At 44.2% G+C, this 15,694-nt stretch overlaps 1 protein-coding gene across 1 annotated transcript in view; it reads right to left on the reverse strand.

The window, feature by feature from the left end:
- PRKCH (protein kinase C eta) overlaps positions 1-15,694 on the reverse strand; it is a 108,131-nt gene that overhangs the window by 80,288 nt on the left and 12,149 nt on the right. Inside the window, exon 2 of the mRNA XM_031605318.2 lies at positions 3,028-3,091. Within this exon, the coding sequence (XP_031461178.2) occupies positions 3,028-3,091 (64 nt within the window). The remainder of the gene's footprint in view (positions 1-3,027; positions 3,092-15,694) is intronic.

A 15,694-nucleotide genomic window follows, 5' to 3' on the forward strand; every position in this document is an offset into this window, starting at 1 on the left:
GCCAAGTAATTGAGTCAGGTGTACCTTTTTAAATTCTCTCCTCCCTTTTCTTTAATTATTTTTTCAGCCTTTCACTTTACTGGAATTATATGATGGTGCTTAAGACTTGGTGAACTTGGCTGTTTTCCTAAGCAAATAATTATCTCTATAAAAAACACCATGATTCATGAATGATGCTCAGTCAGCTTCTGCAAAGGAAGATGCTCCCCATAGCAAACACCAGTTCCACATTATCCTCCTGTCTCCACCACCTACTGAAAGCAGTGACAAAGAGATGCTGTGAACACGAGGATGCCTCAAGGAATGGGTCTATGGGCACTACCAGATCATTTTTTTTTTTTTTTAAATCTGACTTTTGTTGCAGCACCCTGTCATCACTGCTTTCCAAGCAGGAAACACAGTGGAGTTGCACACTTGGAAGAAGTCAGTGTCTGCACTTACACATGCTCTGGATTAAATGCATTCTTGGAAACTTGGTGACAAGGAAAGCCCCAAGAGCCATCTCTGATCTTCTTGTTCTGTAAATCCATATACCTTCAATTGCTAGAGAGGAAATAGAACTATCCTATTTCCCATTTTCCTCTGAAAGCAGTAGAAAGATTTGACTTCATCTCACCCTGCAAGCAACAAGTCCTTACAGTTTAGCCTCCAGTATGACTTTCATCCACACAATGGATTTATGCTCAGGTCCAACAGTCCTGCTCAGCCTTGCTTTAAGTAGCCAAGAACGGCCACAGTCGTGCATAGACATGAACTGCCATGCTGCTCAGTAAATGCCCAATCATTTAGTGATCTTGATATACCATTATTTTCATCATCAGCTTTGTTGAAGACAATACTGTTTGCCATTTTACTCCTGTTGCTTCTGAGGGGCCTCACAGCCCTCCAAGAGGAGTCACACCTCCTCAGTATACCTTTGCACTCCCTTCTGACAAAGAGAAAACTTTTCCCAAATGAATCTGATTTGCATATATCCTTCAGTCCTCTGTCAAAGCAAAGCTGTGGGGCATGTCTCCCAGGAGAAGAAAGGCTAAATTACCTTTTAACATTGTGTGCATGGGCAAATGCAAGACCAGTTACCATAACCCAGAGTTTATGTGCAGACAGAAAGAGGTGCACCATTTTTGGACAGATGCAGAACTGAAAGTTGAAGTAATTCTATGTGGCTCGGCCAGATTTATATAGAAAATGAATTTCACTGGAAAACTGAACACAGGTCTTCCCTGCCCTGCTGCTATGCCCTGCCAAGTGGACGTTCTTTCTTCCACTCTTATTTCCTAGCCCTCTGAAAATAAGAGAAACAAACCACATCGCTGCTATGGTGAGAAACCACTGCTTTTCGCTATAAATAAAATCACACCATTTGACTTCCAGTGTCAATCATAGCTTATGAGCATCAGGATACTCTACAAACCCACAAAAAGCACTGCTCACCAGTGCCTTCGCTCCCACCTTTCCTTCCCAGCATCACCACCACACGCTGTAACACTGGACTAGAACAGGGGCTGCCCCTGCACCTCATCCCCCACCAGGTCCAAGCCAACGTCACTGCTATTCATCTCACCTGTTGCCTTGAGCCAACACTGTGTGAAGAAACCCCCACCCCTTTGCAGCCAACAGTCTCTCTTCCCCATCCACGTGACCCACGTTTTCCCCAGTGCATCATGTCTTTCAGAATAGCTCCATTTAGGTACATCTAAGGCAATGTGCTAGCCTGGGGTTTCCTTCTACCTGTGGGCATTGTTCTCTCCTCCTTTGTCTAGCTCTGGTTACTAAACAGGAGATAATAGCAACAAAAAAGTGACAGTCTTGTGAGATGCCCTTCAAGAATTTGTTGTTCTTCCTTCTAGTGGTCATTTACAGACATGCAGCACAAAAAATAAAATGCAGTTGTGCAACTGTTACCTCAGAAATAGGCAGTGGGACCTCAGAGGCACACAGATCCACATGAGATCTACCCAGTTTTGTTTTGAAAACATCTACTCAGAAAAGAAAAAACAGCTGGATACATATTGATTCAGGTTCAAAAGTTCTAAGAGGACACAGCTGCACAAAGCAGAGCTCTCCTGTGCGTCACCCAAAGGAAGCCGAGTGCTTCACTAGCAGCTATTGGGGCCCCAGCACACAGCAGGCTACAGGCTCAGCAGGAGTGGCATAGCTCCCCAAAGGGTCGCAGCAAATCACAAGCTTAGATGCAAACCCTTGTTTGAAATACACATGTGTTTCCATAATGGAACAAGAGAAAGCATTAAAAACATTAGAAATCCAACAGTCCAAGACTGCAGATAAAGGGCAGCGGAGCAGATCTTGCCCTGATTCTTGGCCTCCATACAAGAGATATCCCCCAAACACAGTCGAGGCCACAGCTAAAACAAACAACAACCATGAAGTTGGCCTGAGGAAAATAATCTGCCTTTTTCAGAGGCCCATTTCAGACTTCCTGGGCTTCTCCAGCACAGCTCACATCCATGTGTTCATCAGAGTCACAGTAAACAACAGGGAATTAAAGCCACCACACAATAAATGATAGTTATGGAAAAAAAAATATCTGCCCAGATACCTTTTCAGGAATTCTAGGATTTTTTTTGGTGGAAAAATTGCCCTACGTTTCCTGTGCAATGTGAACTCTGGAAACAGAAATGCAGTGAAGTAGATGGGAACCATTATGGAATAAAAGTCACCCAGAAGTTTTAAACACGTTCTACACACTCACTTGCCCTTCAAGAAGCACTCAGATGAAAAGTACACGTGGCAAAAACAATCTGTTTCAAGGACAACCTCAGATAAATAAACCAGGCTGAGTGTGACACAGCTCCCCAGGTCCAAGATCAGAGCAGGAGCAGAGCAGGTGGACTACAGCACATGAGGTTAGCAACAGCCCTATCCTAACTTCCAGCCAATCAAGAATCCTCTATGTGTAGTAGCATGCAACCTGTATGGGGAATGCCAATTGTTTTGGTAACTGATGGCAACAGCATACACCAGAGGTGAACCCTTTATAGAAACAAGCCAAAGGAACTCCCTTACCTTCTGTGAAGCTGCCGGTAAGAGTAATGACGACAAACACTTTACCTTCTGGTTCCAAATCCACCTGAAAAAGCAAAGGCAACATTAGGAGATTGTTTTTCAAGGCAGAGAGTCTTCTTATCAGGATTTTTCAGGACAAGTCCTGCCAGCATTTGATAACATCCAAGCTGCATCTGGCTCCGAGCAGCCTGGTCTAGTGATTGGCAATCCTGCACACAGCAGGGGAGTTGAAACTAAATGATCAATGTGGTCCTTTTCAACCCAGGCCATTCTATGATTCTATGAACATGTGAAGCTCCACATACTCCTGTGCACACCCTTAACGTTACAAGAAATTAAGCACCCATCCATCACCCAAATAGTTCAGCATGTCCATGAAAAAGGACGAATCAAGTCCCCAGTTTTTAAAGGAGCCCTCAATGTTGAACAGTCTCAACCATGCTAGAATAACATCCAATTCTGTCAAAAGATCCATGTATAAATGCACGGTGAAGTATATGCATATTTTTTCCCTATTATATCCTATCCCATTAAAAATGTTTCAGTCTCTCAAAATACCATAATTGCTGGGGCAAACTCCTATTTCTGATATCAATCACTTTTTCACTTTAGACCACAGAAAATAGGAAAACTAGGGTTGTTCCCTGAAGACTTTTAATCTAAATTAGAGACACAGAATGTTATTTTAGCAATTAGAGATTCAATCCCAGAGTTTACCAACTTACCTTTGAAAGGAGGTATTTATTTTTTTTGGTTAGCAGCTTTCTAACTTCCAGTTGGAATTTTTAATTAAGATCTTGCTCCTGTTTTTTGCTAAAACCTACTTGGTGAACAAAGTCACAGCGAAGAAATACCTGAAGTTTGCGTCAGGCTCCTCACATAGGAATCTCACTTAAATAAAGGCACGCTCTCCCCAAGGAAGGATAAAATTAGCAAAGAGGAGCTTCACGCCTTGTGGGTACTGTTGATCTGCAGAACAGGAGCTCTGAAAATAGAGCCCTCTCAGTGGAATGACTAAACGTGATCATTTCTAACTGCATTTGCTCTCGTGCTGTCACCTTTTCTTGGTTCAAAGCCTTTTTTGCTGAAGTAGAGAAATTGTTCTCAAGTTATTAGGAATTTGTTAGTATGAGTAGAAGTAATACTGTTAAGGAAAGGAAGAGAGAACATCTTACTGACATGACTTCAGCTACAGACCAGAAGTGACACCCCTATTAATAGGATGCAAACCACAGGAACTAGAACTGCTTGGGAAAACCCCGTCATAATGTTAATTTTATGGGTGCCATACTTTCCAATCCCTAAAGAAGACCTACACCTCAGCAAAATTTTAAGTATTTAGCTTTGACTCAGAATTAATTTTCAGTTTGCCTGGACTGACTACTGAACTGGCTGTGTTTGAACAGCCCTCTGCCTCAATTAATAAGGAAGACACGTCCATAGAAACAAACTTCTGTGGTATCACACACCTTTTTTTGCCTAAATTCCAGTTTACTGTGGAGACATGTAACTTTGTACAGGAAGAGTTAAAACAAAAATGTACAGTAACATATATATACAATCACCCAAACTGATCTATGGGTTGTCATGATTTCAAGTCATAGGTCCTATCTCTGTGAGGCACCTTGCTTTCCCTTCTGTAAATGAGATTCCCCTGCACTAGCTAGCACAATCTCACAAAACAAGGGAAAATGTTGTGAAAGTATTAGCAGAAGATTTAGGAGAGTTATAAAACAATCTCTCTTCCTCCAAACTTGGAGATTAAAGACCACTGAGATCCCCTATACCAACTCAGCAGACATGCTCGCATACTGCAAGTCAAGAGAGTTCAGGTAAGAGGATGTTGCTGCACTCAAGATCTACTCATGGTACATGTTGGTAGGATCTAGATCTAACAAAACACTGCAGCTGGAAGGCTCCAAAATGAGGACTGAAGCCCTAGAAGGTGTCTTTGACAGAGCAACACCCGCAGGGCGTAGGGCTGGCAGTGAAACCAGCAGCCTATGTTGCACAAGAGGTCAGGCCAGGCCATCTTAATAGACTTTCCGGTCTGACATGGATAGCAGCAACAACAGATAAGATACAACAAAATAAAATAATTAATATACTGATACAGATGAAATCTGACCAGCAAACCAACAGCCAACACAGCATCTGAGATCAGTTCAGAGATACGCTGCAAGTACCCGAAACAGAAAATAGACTCTGACACAGAAAACCAAAAGCAAAATGAGACTCCCACACCTGATCACAGACCTGCCCAAGACGAGGAGACAGCAGCTCCCAACAGCATCACCCATCCAATGGGTCACGGTTTGTTTCAGTGCTGCACAGGCTGTCCTGTCCTACAGCTGTGCGATGCAGAGGGGCCCTGTGCCAACTCCTTGGGATGGGATCTGCAATGCTCCTGTAAACCAGTGCTCATGGGATGAGAAGCTTCTAAACCAAGGCCCCAGGGCTAACCTCCACCATCCCCAGCTATGCACCTTCATTATCACCTCCACACATTCTTTTCTTCCTAGCATTATCTGTGGCTGCTCAAAGACAAGGCCTATGTTTTTGCAGAGAAACGGGAGCCACAATATTATTGTTGACAGAGCTAGTAAAGCCAAAAGCCATGAGAAGGTGAAGCCAGTGGTGGGGGGGGGCTCAGAGAAAAACTCAACAGCATGAAGACAGCAAATATGACACTAAGAAGGAGCTGTGTATGAAGTGGGAGCAGGCAAACTTTATCATCTGTATGCATTTGAAGACAATCTCCATAGAGCAAGAAGTGACATTAGAAGCATGTGCTTCTATGGAGAAAAGTTTCCTCATGCCAAGATCAACTTGGCACAGGATAGTTTTCTTTAGGAAAGCATAAATTATGTTGGTAAGGCCTAGCATCAGAGCAGAAAATACACCACAGTAGAAGTACCAGATACTGAGAGAAGCAAAGAAGCTGGAATTTTTCTGCACATGTAGTACTGAGAATGCAACAGGGTAGTGACCTCCAAGCTGGTGGTGTGCAGCACGGTGAGCAGCCATCAGGGTGCACCAGCAGGAGATGGGCATGTATAGCTGTAAACAGCCATCGTGCTCCCCTGTCTGGTGCTTTCACCCCCAGCCTGCTCCTCCAGAGAACAGCTGGGTGAAAAACATGGACTTCCTGGCTGTTTCAGAGGTAATCTGGCAAAGTTTTAACTAACTGGGAGAGGAGCATGAGCTTTTCAGAGCAGTAACACCTTTAATCACCACTCTTTTTGCTCATGGAAAAGGAAGAGGGCATGGTGGATGCCCCCACCCCATGAGATATTGGCTTTGAAGGATCTTTAGAGGTCCCTTCCAACACCAAGGATTCTGTGATTCTCTGTCACACAAAGCATGGATAAGACTGACTGTTCAAGCTCAAGAACTCCTTTCAGATCCATTAGAGCACCACTGGATTTTGGCTGAGAGCTAAGCATATACTTTAACTTCTGATGAACTTTACAGACGTACCGAAAAGAAAACAAGTGCTGGAGGATTTTGGCAAGTGAGCTGGAAATGAGCAGGTAAGGAGTGATGAGCTCAGCTATGGTTTCATGGCCGCCTCATTGTGAAACACAGTACTCTGGCAGCCAGGCCCAGCGCAGGAGCACAGAGGACTTCTGTCAGTAGTTCAAACTGCTCACAGCAGCCCATGCCCAAACTTGCTCAGATTGCTCAGCTCCGTGTGACTTCAAAAGGAGCTGGGAGAGATCTGGTTCCCACAGGAGGGGCCCAGTCAATCATCTCACACACCTTCCCTCAAGATGATGTTAGTGTCATTCCTGACAGCTGGGCAGGTGTTATTAACCCCCCCCTCCCCTTCTCCCTCACCTGTGTGTAAAAAACAAACCCCAGTTTAGGCGCAAACGAGGGAAGAGATGCAGAGAGACCAAAACAGGACTCCTTAATCGTATGCCTCCACACGTATTAAAAAAAAAAACAACTAGTCGTGCGTGATTCATCAATGGAAGAGAGGTTTGGAAAACAATTTCAGAAGGAGGTAAGGTATCAACACCCAGCTGAAGCATCTGCTGAACCCGAAGAGCAGGTATAGTCAGTCAGCCTTGCCATGAGCTCGGCCTGCCTCCCAAACCCTGCCTGTGGACGGGAGGAGCTGAGGCTGGCTGCTGCCCCTACGTCTCCACAAAGCAGAGCCGTGAAGGTGGGAGTCAGCAAACTTCTGGGGTGAAAAGACATTGGCAGCAGCGCATCTGGCGTGAACAGCAGCTCTTTTAAGACTTCTTCTTTTAACTCCCTTCCACTGAATACATAACCCTGATCTGAACCACACCGAAATCATTGGGAACCCTTTTACTGTCTTTGAATCAGACACAAACGAAAACTGCATTTACCCCGGAGCCCAAAACATCCTTTCTCCCATTGCTGTTCCATCCTTTCTTCCCCACAGGCACAATTAGTAAGCCTCCTAGAAGTACAACCTTCTCCTGAGCCCATGTCAGGGCTGACGTGGCTTCACAAGCAGAACAAGCCAGACACTTGCAGTGAAAAAAGCAAATATAAAAGCTACCTGGGGAGTTAATTAGCTTAATTAAACAAGTTAGCTATATCTTCTGACTTCCTACATCATTTTTACATTTAATTAACAGAACTGCATATATAATCACTCATTTGCAGAAGCAATTCCCAAGGCTCTGTTCAGTCTGGAAGAATCTGGGTTAGTCTAAAGCTGGTTTTTCACATGCCTCTAGTTACCTCTTTTCTTTTTTCTTGCTTGAGTTCCTAACAGGTCATGCTTATGGAATGCCAGTTCTTTCTGTATTTTAATAACATAGCACCTCCACCTGAGTATGCCTTTGTCAGACAGGTCAAGTCATAACTTTCTTACCCAAACACATGTTTGGACTCATCAGTCCCTCTTGGACATTTGAAGCCTGAAAGACACCTGTTTATCAAGTGAAGCACCTTAGAAAAAAATCTCTAAGTCTCTCTAATTGAAAGAGAATTTTGCATTTCCACACCACCAGCAGATTAAGGTGCTTTTTCCTACAAATGTACAGTATGCATTAGTTAGGATTCAAACCAGTGTGCCTAAAAAGCCTGGAGTGCCAACTGTCATCTTCATCCTGCCAAAGCTGGCAGGTAGTTACAGCAATCACCTCTGCCCAGGGCAGATGGGGACATCCCTGAGACTCACTGCAGGCTTACTGCATGGGAGACCCTAGGTGATGTCATCTGGGGCAAGGCAGAGATCCCAGCTCTCATCTCACCCAAGCTGTGAATCAAACTGAGAAGCACTGGGATTCTGTCTGGCCACCAGAAAGCCTCAAACCTCTACATCCTTCCAGTGTCAGCAGACAGCCAAGCTTCAATAGGAAAAAGAAACCCTTCCAATGACTCTTGCTGCTGCGTGTTTAACTCTGAAAGTAAACCCACAAATGGGTGGAAAGTTAGTCTCCCTCCTGACTCCTATAACCAGTTCTTCCAGCTGTTACTGTAACATTGTCATTCTAATTTTTTGTTCCAGGACAACTGTTTAAAATATTACTTTTGTTTTCAACCAGGCTGCATAATTATAAGCTGCATGACAGCCACAAACAACCATGCATAACTAACCACTCTTAGCTAATCCTCGACTCTTTAATCAATTTTAGCCTGGTTTCACTCGAGTGACTCCCCACCTCAAAATATTTGCTCAGAAGAGTAAAGGCTGCAACAAGACTTACCCTTTCCCATGAAAATTCCTGCCATGAAAACCTGTTCTACAGCATTGAAGTTTCTCAAAGAAAGTACTGTCCCCAACAATACCATTTTCTATCAAAAATCTGTTCCCTCAGAAATTAAAGTCAAACTCAGGGCAAAATTCTAGCAAAGCCACAAGTGCACTGGTGTCCATTGTAGAGAAGGTTTTTCACCCGTAAATCCACAACAAGCATGAAGATAGAAACCTCTAGGACAGTAGGTGGGCTGTGAAGAAAACACAGAAGATGACCAGGCCCTAACAGTCAGGGTGCATTTCTGAGGATACGGTGCAGCCCACGAGTAGGACAGCTCTGCAAATCTACGCTCAAGCAGCTCCCACCTCAAAGCCTCTGCTGTTAACTCAGTGGGGCATCTCTCACAGCAGGCCTGCAGGCTGGGGGAGGATGGTAGCCTCGCTTCTGAGCTGTCAGCAGGTTTTGCAGCCCAAGCTGTGGTGACACAGGCAGTCCTGAAGTCTTCAGGGCATAGCCGAGCAAAGGCAAACGGCTTCCTGCCCTACAGGGCCCCACAGGACACCTCCATGCCACCTGCCCTGCTGCTCCACACAGCATACATCACTATAAGCCCCATGAAACAAAATTAATGTGGACAAGACGTATTTTGCCTTTCCTTGTCACACACATGTACCAGAGGCCTAGCTCTTCTGCACAAAGCACTAAACTTAACAGTAGGACAAGGGGAAATGGTTTTAAGTTAAGGGAGGGAAGATTTAGGTTGGATGTCAGGGGGAAGTTCTTCACAGAGAGTGGTGAGGTGCTGGAACAGCTGCCCAGAGAGGCTGTGGATGCCCCATCCCTGGAGGTGTTCAAGGCCAGGTTGGATGGGGCCCTGGGCAGCCTGGTCTGGTATTAAATGGGGAGGCTGGTGGCCCTGCCTGTGGCAGGGGGGTTGGAGATTCATGATCCTTGAGGTCCTTTCCAACCCTGGCCATTCTGTGATTCTGTGATGCCCATTACTGGATCCTCCATGTCCACCCATCCCTGGATTCTCCTCTGGACTATCACAGCCTTCCTCCTGCAGCTATTTTGTTGGGATTTTCACAGAATCACAGAATTGGCAGGGTTGGAAGGGACCTCAAGGATCATGAATCTCCAACCCCCCTGCCACACGCAGGGCCACCAACCATTCCACCTAATGCTAGACCAGACTGCCCAGGGCCCCATCCAATCTGGCCTTGAACACCTCCAGGGACAGGGCAGGGAGTTGGTGTTTTCCCCAACCATTTCATCTCCTAAAAAGAAGATACTAATGACAGTGCTGGACCACTAACTCAAACGACAGCAATACAAGGCTTTGTTTTCAGCCATTTGGACACTTGGTCCCAGGGATATGCCCATAGAAGTGTATTGGCCTTGTACATGCAATGTAGCTGCCTGCAAACAACTGCAGGTATAACAGGCTGAAAGTGGGACAAGGTCTCTGATCTTGAGAGAACTGAGGACCTTTGGAAAATAAAAATAAAAAACACCCAAAAAATGACAAATCCACAAATCACACACACAAAACCTTCCCTCTGCTTGCTGTGCCACGGAGAGTAACGAGTCAGTGAACCTCAACAGACAGATGTTTAGCAAAGGAATCAAAATTATTACCAAGAAGACAAAAATCAATAGCGGGACAACAGCTGTTGTGCTACTGAGACATAGTTCAGGTATACAGTGCTCTGGACACATTAATTGCAAAAGGACGATGGTGAGAACTCAAGTTTTAGATCTCTTGTTAAGCACCCACTGCAGGAAGGTATTACTGTCTATCACAGAGCTCTGGAGATGATCAACAAACACATTTTTCACCATCTTTATTAACTCAGTGCAAGTTGGCAGAAAAATGAGGAAGTTGTGCCAATTTTGCTGCTCACAGGGATAAAGAAATAAGTCAGCGATGGCTGCCAAGCAGGCATGTTGGTGGCACTTCCGTTTGGAAGCTGTCCAAAGGCTGCAGCAATGCGTTTCCTCAAAATAAACACAACACTGACATAACTGAGCTTATCACTGACAGAATGTCCCTCGATGAGGAGACGACAGGTCAATGCAAGGCCGTGCACCCACAAACCAGCCAGCACACAGCACTGGGGAGAATCAGAACAGGCACTGGATGGAAACAGAGGGACAAAAAAAAATAAAAAGACTAGGCTCTTGCTCTTGAGAAGACTTCCAACGTACAGCATTCACCTGCAATTTTAATTAAGCTTATTAACAAATCTAAGCAGGCTTATGAATCATCCGTGGTGGTACATAAAGCAGCAAAGTCTGCACTGAGGCCTGAAGCTCTCTATCAAGGTATTCTTGTTGGCCACCTAAGGATTGCCAAGCATACAGCTACAGCAGTAAAGCACTGCGTAAGGTCAGAAATCCATCTGATTGCACAACGGAGTACAGAGCCCTCAACATTCCATTAATTAATCCAAGGTATTGTGGACAACTAAGAACAGCAGCAACAGTAAGAGTCCACCTGCAGTTGTCTTCCCAGGGACTTGCTCAATTACACACTTATTTTACCCTCCAGTACTCGATGCCAGAAAATATTTTGTTGTTCGTCACACGTTTTATTGAATAATATTGAATTTCTGAATTTCTTGAAACTGTTCTCCATCAGGCATGTCACTATTTCTACAGCATATTCATACTATACAAAGCTCACTTTGGTGCACTGCTGCTTTCCAATTCTCACCCATAAGCAGCAGCTTCTCTTTAAAACTAGGCCACAGCTGATGAGATTGTGAACCACTTCTCTAAGAGCCTCGCCTCTGAAGAGCCAAGCCCCATCTTTTCAATAGCCATCAAAACGTTAAGTCATACTGATATATGAAAAAAGCAACCTACTGAAAAAGCCCATCATGCTTGTTCACTACTAATGCGTGATATAAAATTGAGAAAGAAAAAAAAAAAAGGATCGCAGAGTGTGATTAGATAAATATCTAGCTGTCTACAGCTTGAATGCAGGAAGCTGGGGTTCCACAGTACAGAGATTCAAACATAAACTAAAAAAAAAATCTGCAAAGGGCTTGATTTGCAGGTGTTTACCCCTTTCCTCATTTAGATATCAAGTGTTTTGGAAAAGATTTGTACTTAGTGGAAAGCCTTGTGATAACCCACACTCCACCATTGGGTTTCTTTTCATTTGCTGAACGCAGAGCCAACAGCTCTGTTCTGACCTTCGCTCACTGATCTCAGCTCCGCCTCCAGAGCTGCTGAAACACCACACTGGCAATAGCAAAAAAACCCAGATACGGCCACAGTGCCTGCTTTCGCACAGGGGAGCTCCCTGCTTCTGCGTCCCTCTGACAGGCAAAGCGAGGTCCAAGAGGCCATCTGTACTTTCCACCTCTGCACCCAAAGATCTCAACACCCCTTGAGGTGCTGGGGGAAACATTACACTGTCAATGTCACGGATGGAAAACGATGTATGCGGGTGGCATGAGCAGAGCTAGCTAGCAACTGTGCTTGTGGTCTTCAGAAGTCTCATCTAGCACGCTGCACAGCAGGCTCTCTGACCTGCAAAACCACAGGGCTGCAGAGTACCCAAGAAAGCAGCACGTACCTGACTTCAGAGGTGCAGACGTCGAGAGCCAACTAACTGCTCCTTTTGTGCAAGAGAATCTGCCCTTCTTCACGAACCAGAATCAATCTCTGTGACTACAAAACCTTGCTCTAAGTGCATTACTGGGAGAAAAAAAAGAACCCCACACTACAAATGAAAAAGTACCCTGTCAGCATCACAGTGAATTAAGTTGCATACAAAATCCACTTCTCAGCAATATTTCTAAAAAAAAAGTATGGTTTTAAACAACGCGTCTCAGAGGCACGCCAGTCTTTAGAACCAAAGATCCCACGATAGATGTCCCATTTAAAGCTTTAACTGTATTACTGATCTTTAGTGAGGATATGAACATGAGGGATTAACTACTGCAACTTTTGAAACCTGGATCCTAGCATGGGCTGTGACACCACAGAGAAGGCTACCTATGCTCTGACCATTCTTTCCACATTTTTAATTCATTTTTCCCTCCTCACATGGCAGTTTCTTTGCACTGAAGCAATTGCAGACTAACTTTTATATCCAGCCAGCATTAATTTACCACAACTCCTTTCACGTTCCACATTGCAAGATTATTAGCAACATGATTTGAGACAGAAGGAATGAAAACAAGCTATCAAAGTGTGGTGTCATATAGGAGAGAAGCTATTTGAGCCATAGGGAAAGATGGAGGGGAAGGTTAAAAGCATTTTAAACTGCACACTAATTCCTCTCCCATTCCCAGCCATGGCTCATTGTATTGTCTAACATCTGCTTGGTACAATACATCCCAGAACATCGTGTAAAAGCAGCAGCAACTTTTAGCCACTTAACCAATCAGATATTTCTGAAGGTACAAAAAGGAGTGCCAAGGCATGCACTCCCCCAGCATTCCTGAAGGTATGATGCTCACTCGTGGTGTCCAGATGTTGCTGCTGGTGTCTGAGCTCTAATCCCATGAGGTTCAGTGCTGAGAGTCATCACCAAGCCTTCATGCAGCACAAAGAATGTTGGTTAGGATCCAGAATGCAGCTGACAACACCCAGAAAAGACATGCCATTGCCAACATTTGCTTTGCCAAGTTAGCTCATGCCTGTTTGTATAGTGGTTTCTCTTTGCATGCTTGCTTTTCTGTTTTAGTGGGGCTTTTTGTTCGTTTTTTTGGGGGAGGGGGGGGAAACAATAAAATATTTCTGCACAGCAGCAGCTAAGAAAAGGGTGCATAGATGAGTTTCCTCATATGGAAGAATCAGCTTGAGTTCATACATAAAGCATTAGGAAAAAAAAAAAAAACAACAGTCATGAAAATCCTGAGGCCAAACACTGCAATAAGAGACAGACTGTCCAAGACCAGGCAATTTTTAGCCCCATCACGTCTATGATTACAGTTTTCCTCTTCTCCCTCATGGGAGAGGTGATCTCACCATGCACTTGTGACCATATAGTCATAGCCGTGACTCCAGCAAGCGAGTCAAGACGGGAAGGAGCTGAAGAACAGCAGCCTCCAGCCTTCCTGAGGCCACTGGGTGGGTGACAAGGTGCCGTATCACTGTGGGAAATGCTGACCCAGCCATCTGCCTCCATCTGAAGGAGGATGCACTTCTGCGTTTTGCGTGTGACTGCAAGCTGACAGGCAGCACATTATCATCTAACAGCAGCACGCTGCCGTGTATTTCCCTTTTTTAATATTTCTTTTTCTCTTTCCAAAGCATGGTTTCAAGATGAGAAAGCATTTCTCACTATGATCAAGATGCACTTTAGATTAAAGGAGATTAAGAGAGGAGTAGAGAAGGGAAATGCAGAACGGGTCCACAGAGGAAGAGGTCAGAACGTGGTTTGAGGAGTCAATCAAAATGACAAATCAATGTTGATCGCATTCCCATCTGAAGCTCAACATCACCTGGGTTTAATGATCTCTGTAAAGCTACAGACAGATGTTGCCTCTGCAAACACAGTTTTTGCTGGGGACCATTGCAAGACAAAGCATGTGGCAAACCTAGCTAAGCAAAGAACAGCACAGGCTCTATTAGGAGACCATCCTACTTCGAACAATTGCCACCATGTTCCCTCCTTAATACTTTGTTCCTTTGTGAACAGAAGGCCTGGCATTTTATCTGTGCCACAGTCAGTGATCCACGCGCTTTGTATTACAAATGCATGTGCTTTTAACATCAGCCTGCAAGATAATACATTTAAAAGTATAAATCCCTCTCTGGAGAAAAGCATTTCCCCACCTGAGTGGCACAGCTAACACAAACCTCATGCTCCTCTTCCCACTAACAAAAAGCCCTTGCTGAGGGGGAACACCCTACCTTAATTCCCAAAGTAAAACCTTATTCATTCCAGGAAAAGCCACATCAATTTTAGTCCTACAGCCTTAAGCAGACAGCTTTCACCAGCTGAGAACAGAAATCCCTCAGACAGCATTTATATTCTTTCAAAACAAAATCAAATAACTTCCTTTCTTTAAGGTTTACTAAGCTCTAAAGTCAAGAAGCCAAACAGTTCCTCTCGTCTTTACAAGCAGCGTGTCTGGTAAAAACCCTGGGAGAAAAGAAAACTAAAGATATAGTCCTTCTAATGACACCATTCAGCCAGTGAAGTGAACCATTACAAATAAAATTCTCTAAAAAGGGGAATACCTGATGCTATTCATACACAGTTATCAAAGAGCCATAGACAAGATGACAGAAGCAAAGAGTTCAATCCTTAGTGGGGAAATACTGAACGAGCTGAACTGGAGCTACTCACTAGACCCTTGCCAAAGCTGCACAATCACTTTCAGCTTTTTATAAACCTAAAGATTCTCCTCACAGTTGAGCAGCACTTGAACGGCTTCTGAGACATTGCCATACACACTAATACAACACACCAGAGTGGTTTCAGGTACGGGGATACAAAGTCTGAACGTGTGATGACCCACTGGAAAATTTGTAGTGAGAGGTGGAAAGATCTGGTGCTCTTCAAACACCTACACGTCCTGACTGCGGCTTCCAAGCAGCCACAACACTGCCTATTGTAGAGCACGGTTCCTGTGGAAACAGTTGATAAACATACTTTAAGGAAAGAGGTAAAAATAAGTACAATAGGAGATTTTGTCAACTATCTATTTTGGAGATAGGTAGTTATAAGCAAAATGGTCCTGTCTTATCGTTGACAGTCAGTGACATTATCAGGCACAGACACAGACTATTTTAGAGCAGCTGAAGTAATAAAAAGAAAACACAAACTTCTCTACAAATAGAATTTCACGTGCCTGTAACTTCCAATATAAGGGGGTTGCTTCAGCCAGTCTAGGAATTGAACCGTAAAAATTAGGATGAGAAAACGTTGAGGATCTTTTCCGTGGTCAACGAGATTTTTTTTACAGTCTTTCAGAACTAGAGCACGGGGCATCAAGGGTTAAAACCAGGAAGTCTCA

Source organism: Phasianus colchicus, chromosome 5, assembly GCF_987193195.1.
Source record: "Phasianus colchicus chromosome 5, bPhaCol1.hap1.1, whole genome shotgun sequence".
Lineage (NCBI taxonomy): Eukaryota > Metazoa > Chordata > Aves > Galliformes > Phasianidae > Phasianus > Phasianus colchicus.